At 42.9% G+C, this 17989-nt stretch overlaps 1 protein-coding gene across 2 annotated transcripts; it reads right to left on the reverse strand.

Annotated features, from left to right (window-relative positions):
* Nucleotides 1-390: 390 nt before the first annotated feature.
* Nucleotides 391-15757, reverse strand: Tmbim4 (transmembrane BAX inhibitor motif containing 4). Of its 2 annotated transcripts, XM_052165204.1 has the most exons (8): nucleotides 15598-15757; nucleotides 8238-8346; nucleotides 6550-6655; nucleotides 3390-3423; nucleotides 2062-2179; nucleotides 1498-1596; nucleotides 1309-1354; nucleotides 391-607 (listed from the first exon to the last, which is right to left on the reverse strand). In XM_052165204.1, the coding sequence occupies exons 1-8, from the start codon at nucleotides 15692-15694 to the stop codon at nucleotides 401-403; spliced, it is 816 nt and encodes a 271-aa protein (XP_052021164.1). In that variant the 5' UTR covers nucleotides 15695-15757; the 3' UTR covers nucleotides 391-400. The 2 variants fall into 2 exon arrangements, with proteins under 2 accessions (XP_052021164.1, XP_052021165.1); XM_052165205.1 differs by lacking the exon at nucleotides 1498-1596 and having other exon boundaries at nucleotides 15598-15755.
* Nucleotides 15758-17989: the final 2232 nt, after the last annotated feature.

Below are 17989 nucleotides of genomic sequence, written 5' to 3' on the forward strand. Positions count from 1 at the left end.
ATACAATACTCCCTTCTGGCCTCTGCAGACCCCAGATATACACATGCTACATGTACATATGTGCATGCAAAACACTTATAAAATATTAATAAATAAGCCAGGCAGGTGGCACATGCCTGTATTCCCAGAACATAGGAAGCTGACATAGTAAGATCCTGAGTTAGAGGCCATATTGGACTATGCAAAGCCCTGCCTCAATTTACAAAAAAGGAAAACACATTTTAATAACTCTTGCCTGAGACTTTAAGTCAAGGATTTGGAAATGAGAAAAAAAACATAGAATAGTAAGATTCTAAATTGTAGAAGAATGCAGAATGCTAATAAAGATCATAAATGCTTTTAATATTTAAGTAGAATTCAAACTTTTTTGACAATAAAACTCTCTCTGAATACTGTTCAGTTACTTTTTATTAACTGCTTCCAGAAACTTCAACAGGTGCAGGAAGAGGTTGATGATGTCCATGTAGAGACTGATGGCAGCCAGCACGTACTCCTCGGGAGAGAGTCTGTGCATCAGCGAGTGTGTGTCATAGATGATGAATCCACAGAAGAGGAGGGCGCCCACAGAGGCCAGGACCAGCTCCACCGTCTCACTGTAAAAAAACACCTACAGGCAGGGGAGTGAGGGACACGTTTATACTCAGGAACCACGTGGGACCCACTTCAGGGACTCTGAATGCAGTCTCCTGCCAGTGGCATGTGTGACAAGGCACACGACGCGGATGTATGCTGTGAGCGGAAGGCGGGCAGAGCTGACTCGGATTTGCTTGATTCACAGAAGTAGGCATGTGTGGGCGAGCAGTCATTTTCCAATCATCATCGGCAGCTATCATCACTACTTAGTAACATTATAAACGTGAACTTTTTGTAAGAATTAAACTTCTTGTGACATTCACTCATTTCCCAGGGGTGGGGACTGTGCATACCACAGCAGGGTGCATGAATGTGGACGTCAGGAGAAGCCTTGCACACTGTGGGTTTCAGGGACGGACTTCAAGCTGCCAGGCTCAGAGGCAAGCACCCTTACTCCTCACCAGCCCCATCTCTTTCAGAGTTAAGTGAGGTTAGCAGCTGGGAGTCAGGGCCTTTTGTGTGTAATTTCTCTTATTTGTGCATTCAGCTTTTTCTCAATCAGTGCTAATGATTAACGTAAGACTGATTTTTACGGAAATTATTCTGTATCCTATATATAAGTGTATAGATAATTATGACAAAGTGTCCTCTATAAATGACACTCAGGGACTTTTAGGTGACTTATGCTGACATAGGGAGAATTGTATTCGAGTTAACTGTTCTAAAACAACTCACCTTCAAGAATCCTGCCAAGCACAAAATCCACAAACCAGCGAACAACCTGGAAAACAAAAACAAAACAAGAACAAAAAAACCCACAAAGGTTAACAGGTTACAATATTCCTTACGAATACACTTTTTTTAATTAATTTTTTTTTAAATTTTAAGTGTATGAGTGTTTTGTCTGCATGTCTGCATGTATACCATATGCCTGCTGATAACTGAAGAGGTCGGAAGAGGGTACCAGCTTCTCTGATTGACTGAGAGCCACCATGAGGATGCTGGGAACAGAACCCAGGTCCCCTGCAAGAGTAGCACATGTTTTTAACCATTGAGCCATCTCTCCAGCCCCCAAAACACTTTTTAAGCCCATTATTTCTTCATATTATTTTATGAACAAAAAACTCCAGGTTTTTACCAAAGAGTAACTAAAATGTAAGGATTCATAAATATTTGATTAGAGCAACAGAAATGAATTAGAACCAAGGCTGAACCGTCAGTAAACCCAACCCTGTTGTTAATGCACACAGGCTGCAGCGCTCTAAGAGGCCATCCTTGGGGGGACACGGAGGAGCGCAGGCACGCTCCCCCTCCTTTCCAGCCCTTCCCTGTGAACGCTCCTGGAGAGTCGAGCTTAGTTCCAGAACTGAGGGACGGTTTTGTATTAGCCTACACGTTAAAGGTGCAGACACCAACACAACAGTATTTCCTCACTATGTGTAATACAGTTGTGTGTGTGTGTGTGTGTCCCAAAGACTTAGGACTTACCCTGCTCCAAATTTGGTGAAATCTCTCTTTGATTGTAGAGTATAGGCAGTCAAGCCAAGAAAGACTGCAGTGGTCAGTATAAATGCTTGCAGAACCAGGTACACATCATAGAAGGTCACTGCAGAATTAAACCTGTTAAAATGTGCATAAACAGCCACGACAGACAGCCTTGCCTACCTCGGCAGAAAACTTCTCTTACGTTTTAGTTTTCTTAATGTTTTTGCTGTGTCTACTAATTATCTATAGATAATGGGTTCCTCTGTAGCATTCCCACACACGGTTACAATGTATCTAATCACATCCACCCCACTCCTGTCTGGTCCTCCACTCTCACTCTTTTCTATTCCACTTACCCATACGAACTATTACAATGCTTCAGCCAGCCTTGAATATATTGCTACCGTAAAACCACACACACAGTAAAATTTAAAAACTCCAAAATAGTTATTTATACAAAATAAGTAGGTGATATTCTCTTATAGTTGGCCAAACTGTAGAGAAGTCTATAGATGATCAGGACCGGCTCCATTAGCACTTGTCAGGGCCTTTGAAAGGTGCCAGTGGTCAAGCAGGGCGGGGACCTGGGTCTTCTGCAGGTGCTTCCCGGACGGTGGCAGCCATGCTAGCCACTTCCTAGACTGCTCGATCAGTTGAGCAGCCCGGCCCAAGGAACTGAGCAAGGAAAACACGCAGGATGACTGCGATGGCCTGCCACTGACCCACAGACAGAGGACCAAATGGTTAAAAGCAGCAACAGCAAGAGAGAGAAATGTACTTCTCTGAGGGAGCAACTTACTGGCACTCAAACCATTACTGTGGATCTCTGTGACGCCCACAGTAGCCCACCTGCAAACGCTCCGATTTTTTATAATAGCTCACTGGATTTTTTATTTGAGACATTATTAGGGGACATCACATAATTATAGCAGACACTTGGCCAGGAAACACATGAAAGACAGAAATGAACCCCCATCCTGTGTGCCACTTGGGGAATAGCAGGATGGAACAACCACAACTGAATGAGGGCAGTTCTTAGGGACTGAAGTGTGACAGAAGAGACCTTGGAAGGAGGGGAGATCAACTCCAGTATCTCGTTTCTGTCAACAGGAAATCATAAGTGAAAAGCTACTCTCCACCCCTGTTTCCCCATTTCCTCTCAGCTTGGCTGAACTACACAAAGTATAAATATTTGACTTGTGCTTACCGACAATCATCATAAATGTCATGTTTTGAATATAACATCTCATGATGTTAAAGTTTAACCCTAAAGACCTTGTTACTTGAAAGATTTTATCCACAGTAAAATGCTAACATGTAAAGGGACTTACCAACAGCTGCCACGGCCAGAGCTTCTGACAGTGTCTAAGAAAGAAACTCTCATTAAGGGATGCATGAAAAATGCACTCTATCCCCAACACATGCATTCTCGTGTCTAGCAGTCCAGTCCAGTCCGGTGGGAATGGTCTCACGTTAGCTACAGAGGAAACTGTGACATGCATGGGGCAGGACAGCATGATCCAGGGGCCCCAATGCATTGTGGGTATTTATGTCCTCATGGCGGCTCCTTAAGCTGCAGCCAAATTTTTGTAATAGGAAGGTTAAATAGTGGACTAACAGAAAATCAGTTTTCTCTTGTTATATGTAGATATGTGTAACATGACAAGCAACCCCACCCTGAATCAAAGTACCTGAGGAGCCAGGACACTAAATACTACTATAGATGGGAGGAAGAGTGTCTCACAGAAACTGCTGTATCACGCTGAAATAGTACTTTTTGAAAAGATGAGTGCATACGTGTACATGCACACCCTGACAGAGCTGGCTAAATTCCTTTCCTTTCCTACTCTGCTGCAGAAGGACAAAAGAAAACAAAAACAAAAACAACAACAACAAAATAAAACATAACACAACAATGAAGAAACAGTGTCAGGAGTTCCGGGAGCAATGAGGAAGAAGTGTGCTTTATGAACCTCCTTGTTTGTTAAACAGCTTCAGCTGAGCGCATGATGAACGGGTCATGTAATAACAAGGGTCATGTAATAACAAGGGTCATGTAATAACAAGTAGAATCTTACTCAGGAAACTTTTGGTTGAGGTTTTTCTAGTCAGAGCTCTCTGCTGGGCAAAAGGGGGTCCCTGTGCTACAAAGAAACCAGTCTTTCTAAAATGAGGTTGTAGCAGATTTGAAGATCATGACTTTTTTTAAAAAGATTTATTTTTATCTTATGTGTACAAGTGTTTGCCTGTATGTAATTATGTTTGTGTGTGTACCATGTGCACAGGGAGACCAGAAGAGGATGTCAGATGCCCTAGAACTGAACTAGAGTGTAAAATGTTGTGAGCCCCCATGTGATGTGCTGTTGTAAACTTATTGTTATTATATGTGCACAGGATATGTGCTGTGAAGGTTCTTCATGTCGGGCATACCAGCGGAGGCCAGAGGAAAGAACTTTGTGGAGTTGGTTCATTCCTACTTTTATGTGGGTTCTAGGAGTGGCCTCAGGTCATTAGACTAGCAAGCCTGCTGGCCCACACATGCGGCCACAGGTTTCATTTTTGGTTTGTTTGTTTGCCTCCTCCTCCTTGTCTCCCACTGCACAGATGAGGCAGGAACTGGGATCTGACCACGGACTGGACACTACACATTTGTTAACCTCTACGCTGTGAGCTGCACAGCTAGACACTTTCTCTCAGGGTCTGAAGCAGTGAAGCAGGGACAGTGGGAGCTGCAGCAGACGGAGGAACTGTGTGAGGCCGATGACAGGTTAGAGTGAAAAGGGAAACGGCGGGCAAGGCAGGCGTAGGACAGAGAGTGGCCACAGAGACCACAGTGGCCTGCCACTCAGTTATCCTACAGCATCGCCTCCACAACCTTCCTCCAGGTCTTTTTTTTTTTTTTTTTTTTTTGGTTTTTTTTCGAGACAAGGTTTCTCTGCATAGCCCTGGCTGTCCTGGAACTCACTCTGTAAACCAGGCTGGCCTCGAACTCAGAAATCCGCCTGCCTCTGCCTCCCAGAGTGCTGGGATTACAGGCGTGCGCCACCGCCGCCCCGCCTTTCCTCCAGTTCTTAAGAGCTGGAGAAGGGAGCTGCTCTGACACCCTGAAAATGAACTCCCTGTCTGAGACAGCTCGGGCTGGCACCCATGCACTCACACAGATTAAGATTTAAATCAATAAATGTTAAATTAATTATTATTATTATTATTTTGGTTTTTTTGGATTTGGGTTTTTCGAGACAGGGTCTCACTGTATAGCCCTGGCTGTCCTGGAACTCACTCTGTAGACCAGGCTGGCCTTGAACTCAGAAATCCGCCTGCCTCTGCCTCCCAGAGTGCTGGGATTACAGGCGTGCGCCACCACCGCCTGGCTTAAATGAATAATTTTTAAAGTCCTGAGCATTACTTTAAAATGAACCATTTGCAGAATCATCCTGTATTGGAAGCTTTTGCCTCACAACACGGGCCTCTTTACTCTGAGCTGACAGCACATACTGCGTCTCCAATGCCTGGAGAAAAATGTCAGGACACAGTACTGGAGGAAACTGGTCATGAGAGGAGGCAAGATAATGCAAAACTACACTGATCTTTACCAACCTGACTCAAATAAGATGAAGTTTTTATAGAAGTCAACTGGAATTTTAATTTTAGGAATGGTTTCAGCAAGTCAATAGAAGCTAATGTTAGGTTCTCCCATCTTTAGATTTATAACAAGTTAAAACACAAAAATGGCCCTTTCAGAGAACAGAGAGAAGATGTGAAATAACATAGAAGAATTAATCATGAACTTGTTTTCTCTAAGTTAAAGGCACAATACACTCTCCTGCTCCAAGTTCCGGAAAACTAGAGGCACAAAGTATTACACAGATGACATATCTTACAACTTTCATTTTATGTATGTTCAAAAAGGCCTTGCCAAATGTCGCATATGCAGAGGGTTGAGAGGCCAGGCCATCTGATTCCAGGCTGCTGTGTTTGCCACTAAATCCTAATAACAGAAGACCCACTAAAGCAGAGGATAGTTATAGTTAGAGGATAGAGTGCTATAAGAATATGCATGCGTAAGTCATTTTCTAGTGTAGTCTAACTAAACTTCAGGGCTGGAGCGATGGGCCTGTGGCTGGGCAATGGGCTTGTGGCTGGGCGATGGGCCTGTGGTAAATTGTTTGCTGAGCAAGCATGAGGACCTGAGTTCGGATCCCAGAGCCCAGGTAAAAAGCCTGGTGTGTTGAGAGATGTCTGTAACCCGAGTCTGGAGGGCGGAGACTGGCGGTTCCTGTCGCTTAGCACTCAGCAACTCCAGCAGAGATGGTACCTTTGGATCTGCTGAGACCCTGTCTCACAATCAAGGTGGACAACGAAAGAGGAAGACACCTAGTGCCGGCCTCTGACCCCCCACATGCTAATGCACAGACAAGCACATGTACACACAACTCAGTTTTGGAAGCCCGGGCTGAATGCTAATGGCATAGACAGCATTAAAGTACTCACAAATGCAAAGAGCAGATAGAGGTTCAGAGGATGTCTGTGTCTGTGCAGAGTCAACGCAAAGACCAAGCCCAGAGATCCGAGAGCAAACACCACAATTAAGGCAGGGCTGAAAGACATAACATTAAAAAGTATGTAAAGCAATAGCTGGGATGGTGGTATACAACTTAGTAAAATCTATGTATTCTCTATGTTCTTAGAACTACAAGAAAAAAATCTGGATCCATACAAAATTAAAAAAGAAAAACTTATTTGCTCAGTTGAAGGGTGTGGAATACAGAGGGGCTATAAAAGAGTGGGCGGGGCTGTAAGAGGGTAGGCGGGGCTGTAAGAGGGTAGGTCTGTAAGAGGGTGGGAGTGGCTGCAAGAGGGTAGGAGGGGCTGTAAGAGGGTGGGAGTGGCTATAAGAGGGTGGGAGTGGCTGCAAGAGGGTGGGAGGGGCTGCAAGAGGGTAGGAGGGGCTGTAAGAGGGTGGGAGTAGCTATAAGAGGGTGGGAGGGGCTGTAAGAGGGTAGGAGTGGCTGCAAGAGCGTGGGAGGGGCTGTAAGAGGGTGGGAGGGACTATAAGAAGGTGGGAGGGGCTGTTTATCCATCTTTCCTTTACTGATGTCCTTCACAATTCAGTAATATTTGTAATTAGCATATATTTTGTTAAGTAAAATACAATAAGAAAATAATATGAAATTAGAAGTGAATTTTATACATGGCTACTTTTTTAGGGTATTTACCACAGGGCTATAATTTAAATAACTATATCTCAGAATAGCCAACTAATAGTTTAAGATTTCCTTTAGTAGGAGGAAAGACAATCTACTTAGAAACTAGTCATTCTCTTTTTTTCCTTTATTTTATTTTATTTTATTTTATTATCTTTAGCCACTTAAATACTTATGCCAAGAGGAAAATCTTTACTAAGTAATAGATCAGGTGCAGTTCCTCTAGAAACTTCTCGGTAAAATCATTCTGTCATCAAAACAAGATTAACACGACCGCACATTTTTCACATAACTTTATTTTGTAAGTATAGTCTTGGGCTTTGGGGACAAGACTGTCACAAGATGGATGGTACAATTAAATACAATAAAATGAAATTATTGTGATGTATACAGAAAAATATGTTTTCTTTCTTTCTTTTTTTTTTTTTTAATTTGACTTATTTTGTTTGCATGTGGTAGAGCATGGGGGACTGATTGCCAATGTGTATGTGTGGAGGGCCATGGGACAACTTGTGAGAGTCGATTTTCTCTTCATACCTCATGGGTCCAGCAGCTCATTACCCCTGGCATATTTTCCCCAGGCTGAGTCACCTCAACAGCCCATGGAACAAACTTAATTCTAGATGGTTTAACCCTATAAAACTATAAACTAGAATGAGGTAAAATAACATGGTGTAAAATATTCTCCTTCGTCAAAAATGAATCAGGCTCACAGGCGTCAGATTATAGACGTTTATGATAGAAAAATTACATTTGCTGGGCAGTGGTGGCACACGCCTTTAATCCCAGCACTTGGGAGGCAGAGGCAGGTGGATTTCTGAGTTCGAGGCCAGCCTGGTCTACAGAGTGAGTTCCAGGACAGCCAGGGCTATACAGAGAAACCTTGTCTCAAAAAACAAACAAACAACAACAACAACAAAAACATTCATCAGATGAAATATCAGGAAACGATCTAGAATTTTCTCCTTCTCTTACCTTTCATGGACAAATGTCCGCAAAGCCTGGAAATACAGGAACAGGGCTGAGGTCACTGTAGTCAGGAGAACTTGCAGAGAGAGGATGCTGTAGACTTTTCGGAGAAAGGCTGGAAGAGAGGGAAACAGTCACGTGATCATTTTTCAAACTATCTGGCCCTGTCAAGACCAAATTTCTTTGGAAAAATAAGGGTTCTGCTTATTTGTTTGTTTCTTTGTTTTGTTCGGCAGCCGAGAGGGGCGCGAGCTACAGTTCCTGTGTGGAGGCGAAAGGACGCCTGCGTCAGAGCCCGCATCCACCTCGTGACTTCCAGGCTCTAACTCGGATGATGTCGCTTGGAGCAAGCACTTTTACCAGGCGAGCATCTCATTGCCTGAAAAATTACTTTTTCATGGGCATTTTTGCTTTAACTATGATCTAAAGAATAAAACCTGAAGGAAATCTAGAGAGAAATAACCAAAAAGTAGAAGGGGTATCTAATCCTCCAAAGGCCATAACACTTAAATAAACTAAATTAGTGGTTCAGATAGTTCAAATATTTTCATCATAATAAAAAGAAACTATCAGATGCCCATTTGTACAGAAAGCATTAAACAAGGGAAAGGAAAAGGCAGCAGTTTTACAAAGTGGCTCCATCTTGGATATGAAAAACAGAATTAAAATATAGCTAGATAAATGGAAATGCTACTTTACAATGAAACTTCTTAAAGACAAAAAGTTCTTTGCCATTCCATTCGAAAAAGAGCTGCCATTGTGATCATCTTGTTTATGTGCATGGGAGTTTTGACTGCATGTACGTCTGTGCACCACATGCATGGAGGCCAGGAATGGCAATATTGGGTTCTCTGGGACTGGGGTTACAGAAGGTTGTAAGCAGCTGGGAATTGAACCCAGGTCCTCTGGAAGAGCAGCCAGTGTGGTTAACCGCTGAGCCATCTCTCCAGCTCCTAACCACAGTTTTAAGGCCATACTTGCATCTCTTTTACCCCACATCTCTGTTTTGCTACTATATCTACTTAAGGTCTGTATTGCCTTCTTCTCCATCCAAATAACAACTCCTTACAGCTACACCCAAACATCTGGTAGAGAGCCCACCTCTAAGTAAGTAAAGGAATAGGGACATGTTCACTCACACAGCTAAAGAAATGCAAATCAGAGCCAAGATCCCCTCCTCTCATTCATTCTTTTACACAAGGTCGCTCTACCTCAGGCTGACCGCTAGCCCATGATCTCCCTACCTCAGCTTCCAAACTGCTGGGATTCTAAGTGTGTGGGCCACATCCAGCTTGAGAGAAGTTTTTAAGCTACCTAAGAACTGGCCCTCTAGCCCATAACTTGGTTTTGTGAATAAGTGGACTCAGTCACACCCATTTCTTGAGAGAGACTCTACAGCTTCTTTTGAACAGCTGGACACAGACTACATATATATCTCACAAAGCTGGAAATATTTATCATGTGGCTACTCCTGGATCCATCAGACTGGCATTTCAAAAATCTTCATAAAAAGACTGGTAAGGGTACAAAAAAGGTATCTTCCTGCACTGTTTGCTAAACAAGTGATAATGTCAATCAAACTTAAAATGCATTTAACCTTTATATCTATATGAATGATGAGAGGTAACCCTCAAGAGATGATGGTTAAATAGATCATAGTAATATACACTATGGGAGAGCACTACATTTCACAAGATCGATAAATCTGTAAGGATAGCTATTTTCAAATGTAAGATACAGTAAGTGAACATATAAACTATGAGACAGGTCTGTAGATAACATGCCCTGTGGACTATGAGGTCGCACTCATGTGGACAAAATAGCAGTAGCTTAGTTTTCCCGATTACACATAGCATGCTGATAAAACAGACCTGTTTAATGCACTGATGTGTCTGTTACAGTGGGCTCCTTATGTAGGTTACGTACTGCTGTGAACGGATTCAAGGTGAACAATAACTGTTTCCACCAGAGAATCCTGAAGCATTGCAAAAGTGTCTTTCAGGAAATGTATACATTATAAATAGCCTCTTTGTGTATTTTATTTTTATATTAAATGCACCTTTATTGGGAAGCTGTTCTCGGTGGGGAAGATCACTGGCCCAGAGGACTGAGGCCGGGGAAGTCGTCATGGGGAAATGGGGTTGGGGAGGGGGGAACAGGGCATGTGCACAGAGAAGAAGAGGAGAGGAAGATGAGAAGAAGAGAGGGCCTTTGTTTATTTTTAAAGGAAGCATTTTGTTTATCCTTTTAATTACGAAGAAACAGCTGAGAATTACTTAATAAACACAGAAGTGGTCAGCTTAGTTAGCAGACTAGTTTCTAGGGCTCCTAACTAAAATGTTCCTGGATATTTAGCTATTCATACAAACAAGTTTACTGAATGCTTGAGATTGTGATCTATACTGTTATAGTCATGTGCACTACACAGAAATCCATCAAGAATAAAACTATGTTTAAAAAAAAAAACCAAACAGGGGGGAGGGAGAGACAGAAAGGGAGAGTTGTGTGTGTGGGGGGGAGGTTCTTCAGGGACTGTGAAACCTAGTTTTGAGTCTCATGCCAAACTACTTCTCGCCCAAATTTGAGACATTTCAATGTTTAAATAACTGTCTGACCCTTAAAGTATCCCGTATGTGCAGTGATTGTCTACTTTAAAGATTAGAGATCACGGGGGCAAAGCCTGACTCTGTACTACCAGCCAGACTGTGTTTAATTTTCAGACTCCTGAATCAAGGGTCTTTCGACAACACTAATCTATTTTCTAACCGCACTGTGCACGTTCCCCGCGGTGACATTTGGTATGTTGCTCCTGACACTGAGTCGCTCATTCGGAAGTGCCCTCTCTCCCTAAGAGCTCCCCTCACACATAGAGCAAGCTCACCATAAGCTCCGAGGGAGGAAGGGAGGGAGCCCCACTCCCTCCTCAGGTTACTTCAGTTCTCAGATGCCTCATTCCTCCCGAAAGCCCCTCCAAACTTAGCATGTGGCACTTTAGAATTTAGCTAAGGGGCCACAAAAGACCTATTTCAGGGGCTGGCCAAGTCAATGTTTTAAGAAAGCAATTGTGACCTGCAAAGCTTCTATTTATCTATCCTTGCATCCAGTGCAGAGTTGCTGAGGGAAAAAAAAAAATCAAATGTATTTGTTAAATATCCCTTAGTGGATATTTCCACTAAGTGGAACACTAAGTGGTGTTCATTGCATTGTTTCTGATAGTTTCCTGCAGTGTCACATCTGTCACCTTCTGTCCCTGTCCTTCCCTGAGCTGATCTACTGTCTCACGTCATCATTTCTGGGACCAGCAGGAAACTCTCTGTCGAGCCCACTCCCAGTACTTGCTACATGTGGCAGCTCCTTTCTTATTTCAAGCATTTCTATAAAGAGCTGCAAAGTTAAAGGTGGGATGGAACTACGGCACTACATGCCTGATGAACAGAAATAATAGTCCTCAACAACAACAACAACAACAACAACAACAAAACAACAATAAAAACAGTAAAGAAGAGTCGATGGCATATTAAGTACATTAAACATGACTAAGTGGAATTTACTCCTGGAATGCTAGGATGATTCAATACATGAACATCAATCAAATGTCATATACCACACTTATAGAAGATAGACATGAGAGGAAATGATGTCGTGTCGCTGCCAACTGACACAGAAAAAACAAGTGATAAAATTCTACCATGATTTGTGAGCTAGGAATCAAAAGAAACCAATTCACCACGATAAAGAACATATATGAAGGAGCTGGAGAGATGGCTCAGCAGTTAAGAGCACTAGTGGCTCTTCCAGAGGTCCTGAGTTCAATTCCCAGCAAGTACATGGTGGTTCATAACCATCTCTGTGAAGAGATCTGGTGTCCTCTTCTGGTGTGCAGGTGTATATACAGGCAGAATGCTAAATAAATAAATAAAATAGCAACAAAAACAGCAACAACAATGAATATATATGAAAAGGTCACAGCTTAATCTACACTCCAAGTGCTGAGAACATGGGACTGTTAAAAAATATTCCCTCACCCTCTCCTCCTCCTTGACTTTTTGTCCCCTAAAAGGGTATCTATTTCATTCCCCCACCCCCTGCTCAGGAACATTAAAGATGGAAAGAATGTAAGAGCTAGGAAGATGGGAAGGAGTCCTGAGAAAAAATGTCTCCAAGGCGTGGCCCAGCTGCTGCACTCAGGAGCTGACCGTACCTATGGTTCCCTGAACAGGACCTCTGCAAGATCAAGCCAGTCAAGAGGGATGTGGATGGGCTCAGGAGCTCAGGGACATTACAAAAGGAAGTGGGATCCCCTGCAGCCTACCCTTACTGTGTAAGGTGAGCTCCTGGGGAGAGAGGAAATTTCTGATGACCTCCTCAGTGCCGGGAAACTACACACCAAATGTCACCCTGGGGAACGTGCCTTTTTAAAGTGATGCTAGAAAATGGTAGAGTAGGTAGAAAGGACCTTGACTCATGGGTCTGAAAATTAAGAGGCAAGGAGCGGTTGATGGCTACTGGTGGGGGTCAGTTTCCTTCCTGCACAGCTGCTACTAAGTTGCCCTGGCCTAGGTAGATGGTCCCATTCCTATGCAAATGTGGGTAGCACTGAGTGGATGGACTCAGTGTATTAAATAAAAAACAAACAAACAGAAGGACAGGAAGGTGAGAAAGGGCTGTTGGAGGGAATGGGGCCCAGACAGGATATACTGTATACATGTATGAAACTGTCAAATAATAAATTTAAAATATTGGCTAAAAAAAAAAAGAGAGAGAGAGAGAGAGAGAGAGAGAGAGAAATAAAGAAAAAAGAAAAATAAAGAAATACTGCAATCCAAAAGCCATGATTCAAATGGGTTACCAGAGAAGCTATGAGCAGTTTTTGACTCCTGGGGGCAGTGTGGCAGCTTGAGGAAGAACGGCCCCTTATAGGCTCATATAGTTAAATACTTAGTAACCAGGGAATGGGACTATTTGAAAGGATTAGAAGGATTAGAAGTGTGGCCTTGTTGGAGGAAGTGTGTCACTAGGGGTGAGCTTTGAGGTTTCAAAGGAGGAGTCCAGAGTCTGTCTCATTCTTTGCCTACAGACCAGGGTGTAGCTCTCAGGTAATCACTCTAGCTCCTACCATGATGGTAACGGACTAGGCCTCTCACACTGAGCATGCTCCCGGCGAAATGTTTTCTCTTTGAAGAGTTGCCATGTCTCTTCACAGCAACAGAACAGTGACTAAGACAGGGACAGCCAGGTTCCACCTACAGCACTATGTGGCTACCTGTACTGTATGCCCTACTACCATGCTCATAAGGCAGCACGATCTGGATTCAGTGGGTTTTTTTAAAAAGGAGCACAAGAAGTTAGAGAGAAAAGCAGTGCAGGGATAAGGAGGAACTGAAGGGGCTGGAATGGGGGGTGGGGTGGGGGAGATGTGATCAAAGCACTTCCTATGCATGTGCTAAATGTTCAAACTACAAAGCGTTTCTTAAAATGTGTACTATCAAGGGTATGAAAGGACAGGCTACAGATTGGGAGACAATATTTGCAATGGTATACCCGGTAAACAAAAGAAAGAACAAAAGAATGAACAAAAGAAAGAAAGACAAAAGAAAGAAAGAAAGAAAGAAAGAAAGAAAGAAAGAAAGAAAGAAAGAAAGAAAGAAAGAAAGAAAGAAAATAAATCTATTATAATGGCCCAAATCCAAAATAATGACAGCACCAAATTCCAGCAAGGATGAAGAAGAACTCAAGTCTTTGTTGCTAGGAGGGCTGGGCCACAGTCCAGTGGTTTCTTTTGTTTTGTTTTGCTTTTTTTTCGAGACAGGGTTTCTCTGTGTAGCCCTGGCTGTCCTGGAACTCACTCTGTACACCAGGCTGGCCTCAAACTCAGAAATCCGCCTGCCTCTGCCTCCCAGAGTGCTGGGATTACAGGCCTGCGCCACCACCGCCTGGCCAGTCCTAGTGGTTTCTTACAGTACAAAATACATTCTTGTATACAGCCCCAGCTATCATGCATCTTGGTATTTATCCGAATGAGTTGTAACTATGTACACACAAAAGATCTGCACGGGGGAGTTTTCAAAACAATGTTATCCATAACTGCCCAAACGTGGAAGCAGCCAAGAGAAGGACCTTGAGCTGAAGAAAGAAAGTACGCAAGTGAAAACAGAAAGTGGAGGATTCTTCAATAGTAGGAAGCAAATGAGCTATCCAGCCATGGAGGATAGGGGAGGGGAATCTTAAATACACATGGCAGTACCAAGTAAATAATGTAAATCTGAAGAGGGAAAAAGACCCAATATACATGATCTCAACTACGTGGCATTCTGGAGTAGGCCTGAGAGAAAGAAAAGATAAACAGTCACACATATGCTATGACATGGATGTACTTTGAAGACATTAATAGAAACATGCTAGTTACAAAGGCTAAAGTGTATGATTTCATTTTTTACTGGGGCATTTTTACTAATTTCATAAAGATTGAAGGGCTGTGGTTGCCAAGGCAGAGGAGGCAGGCGATGGTGAGTTAACGTACGCAGTTTCATTTTTGCTTTGAAAGATGATAAAGTTCTGGAGAGTGAGACAAAACACTATTGCGCTGTGCGCCCAAGTGGCTAGGGTGGCAAATTTTCTGCTATGAGTACTCTGTCGCAATTAATATATTTTAAAAGTTGAGCCCACTTGTCAAAACAATTTCAAAATTCATTACTGGAATACCGCACTAGGTAAGCACCAAGATTCTTGATGCGCCAGAATCACTTTCAATTTACTTTTTGTCCAGAACCGGTTTCAGCTGCCCAGGCAGGCTGCATCGGGTCAGTTTCTGTAAAGTGACCTTTGGTGGACAGTGAATTCTGCTTCGTTACGCGATAACGAACGGCTTAAACTCAAAATAATAACTTTGCCCTGCTAAGATTTTATGCGTCGATCTGGGAAACTTTTCAGTCATTACACACACTTCGGCCGAGCTCTGTACCCCACAGAACAGAGAGACAGTAATGACTGAGATGCTAAGGTCTTGGTTGCCAGAAGCTCTCAGCACAGGGAACAGCATAAGCCGGTGATTTCCAACCTCCCCGATGCCGCGATCAGTTCATACAGATCCTCTTGTGCTGACCCGCCCCCATACAATTATTTACGTCGCTACTCCATAGCTATAATTTAGTACTGTCACTAATCGTAATGTAAATGTCACTAATGTAAATATCTGATGAGCAGATGGCCTCAGGCGACCCCTGGGAAAGGGTTCCGGTTGCGACCCACAGGTTGAGATCGCTGGTATAGGCGATCCGGCCCACACCTCCAGAAGGCATCTATGACGCGCTCCGGTCACTTGATAAACTTATTTTCTCCCTGGTTCCCCTGGCCACCCGCCACCTACCCATGCGGATGTGCACGCTGGCCGACGCCACGCAGCTGCCATAGTTGAAGTCATCCTCGATGGAGGAGCGAGGGTAGCGCGGGTCCGTGTCGGCCATGTCGCCAGCAGCACCCGCACCTGCCGGGCTGAGGGAGCCTGCACAGACCGCAACCGCCTCCGCCCACTTCCGGGACAGCCGCCAGACAGAACTAGCCGAACTGCCTCGCTGCAGCGAGCGCCGATCCAGTCGATCGCTCCCATGGAAAAAATCTCCACTAGGAGAGGAGGACGTTGCTTCCTAGTAGGAGAGAGATTGCCCCCTCCCACGTCATCCCAAGGAAAATTTGTCTAGAATTTTCCTCAAAAAGTTCCTCTAGGCCTCTAGAGAATCTATTCCAGAAAGAGTGCTAAACGTGATAGAAAAATTCTTGTATCAGTTCAACAACCTCTCATTTATTTGCTTCTTCAATACTCCGTTCAGGAATGCACTTTTAAGTAAAATTATTTTAAAGCAATATTTATGCCTTCATTTATTGACCACTTCTTTTAGAACCCCCCCCCCGCGCGCGCGCTTTTTAAAGTTAAATAATGCTTCGTCTTGAAAGACAAGTAGGAATCCACCCCTTCCCCCTGGGGGGGAGCGTGATACAGGTTTTCAAGGAATTCATGTTTGCTAATTGAGAAGGCAAAGTTCCCGAGGGACAGGTGCCAAAGAATGAAGCCTGACAGATGAACAAAGGCAAGACCGCTGAATCCCAAATATAGAATTCATGACCAAAACCGAAGGAAGAATGACAGAGAAGGTGGCGATAAGGAAATGCATCTGTCATGACGTTACTACTGGTACGCTGCAAACATGAGGTGTATACTCAACAATGAAATATTCCAGGACTACAGCAACATTATTTATCTTTATTTTAAATGTTTCAATATATAACTAGCTGGTCTGAGACTCATTATGTAGACCAGGATGGTCTTGAACTCACAGAGATCCACCTGGCTCTGTCTCATGAGTGGGGGATTGAAGGTGTACCAACTGATCCACTTGGACTTATTTCTAAGAGTTTACTTTAACCCATCCATACTCTCTGATATTAACCAAAGTGCCCCCCACCCCGCGCCAAAGACCCAGCAATTGGGATTCAAAATAATTGAAGAACTGTCACCTATTCTAAAACTAAAAACGTAGTATTTTCAGGAACCTCTTTTCAGATATGTTCCACATTAACAAGAATGAAAAATGCAAAGATTTTTATTATTTTTAAACGTGTTGTTACTCACTTCAGTAAAGCTGTACGAACAGTATTGATTATAGACGGCAAGCTGGAGAGGAATTGGGAAACTAACTTTTTATTATCTAAAGACATCACCAATACCTCATTCAGAAAAAATAATTCTAGCTAGATTATACCCCTATGTGAAAGACAAAATATTAGAACTTCAATTTATGTAAAATAATCTCTTTATAATTTTAAGAAAAGCAAATATTTCCAAAAACAGATAAAATATTATTTAATCTACAAAGACTGACACACTATATAAAATTGGGAACACCTAGTAGTAAATTTTATTAGAAAAAGTGGAAAGCAAATCATGCCTCAAGTTTGTGTTTAAAAGTGAACCCTGAGGGTTGAAGAGATGGCTCAGAGGTTAAGAGCACCGACTGCTCTTCTGAAGGTCCTGAGTTCAAATCCTAGCAACCACATGGTGGCTCACAACCATCCATAACAAGATCTGATGCCCTCTTCTGGTGTTATCTGAAGACAGCTAGAGTGTTTTTATAATAAATAAGTAAATTCATTAAAGAAGAAGAAGGAGGAGGAGGAGGAGGAGGAGAAGGAGAAAGAAAGAAAGAAAAGTCTTTTAAAAAAAAAGTGAACCCTAAAAGGACAATGGATTGAGGAAAGGACACATACAACAATGTTGTCCGCCTCTGCCAAAGCTTGCATCTCAGCATTCAGGATGTCTGATGTTCAGAGAATCTGGTTGTATTTATAACACATGGGAGTCAGGCTACACTCACATGGTATCTAGTGCTGAGCACAAGGAAAAAGGAAGGCAGGATGGTGGCAGACCTAGAAGTTCTGTCTCTATGCCAGACAGAACTTACTCTGTAGAAAAATACAATGTTCTAAAAACTGTGAACCACCAACAAATCTTATTACATCCTTTGTTCCATTGGTGTTCCTTTCTGGTATTAGCAAAAGATTTACATAGAATAGAAAGGCGCTGACAGAAAGCGGAGGATAGACAGGGTCTTAGCTAACTTGATGTCCTAGCCTGCTGTAAAGCACCTAGCTCTCTTCTTGAGAAAATCATAATTTTACCAGGTGAACACGATGACTCTGGGTAATGATACTTGAAAAAGAAGACTGATATACTTAAAATAATTCTGAAGATATGTAAAGTCTTG

This window comes from Apodemus sylvaticus, chromosome 20, assembly GCF_947179515.1.
Source record: "Apodemus sylvaticus chromosome 20, mApoSyl1.1, whole genome shotgun sequence".
Lineage (NCBI taxonomy): Eukaryota > Metazoa > Chordata > Mammalia > Rodentia > Muridae > Apodemus > Apodemus sylvaticus.

Excerpts from the sequence above, each read along its gene's own strand:
- Tmbim4 (XM_052165204.1), bottom strand. The coding sequence starts at position 15,694 with ATGGCCGACACGGACCCGCGCTACCCTCGCTCCTCCATCGAGGATGAC. Across the intron at positions 6,656-8,237 it reads CGGACATTTGTCCATGAAAG|CCCTGCCTTAATTGTGGTGT; the intron begins GTAAGAGAAGGA and ends TATGTCTTTCAG. Across the intron at positions 1,355-1,497 it reads CAGTTATCAGCAGGCATATG|GTTGTTCGCTGGTTTGTGGA; the intron begins GTATACATGCAG and ends TTTGTTTTCCAG.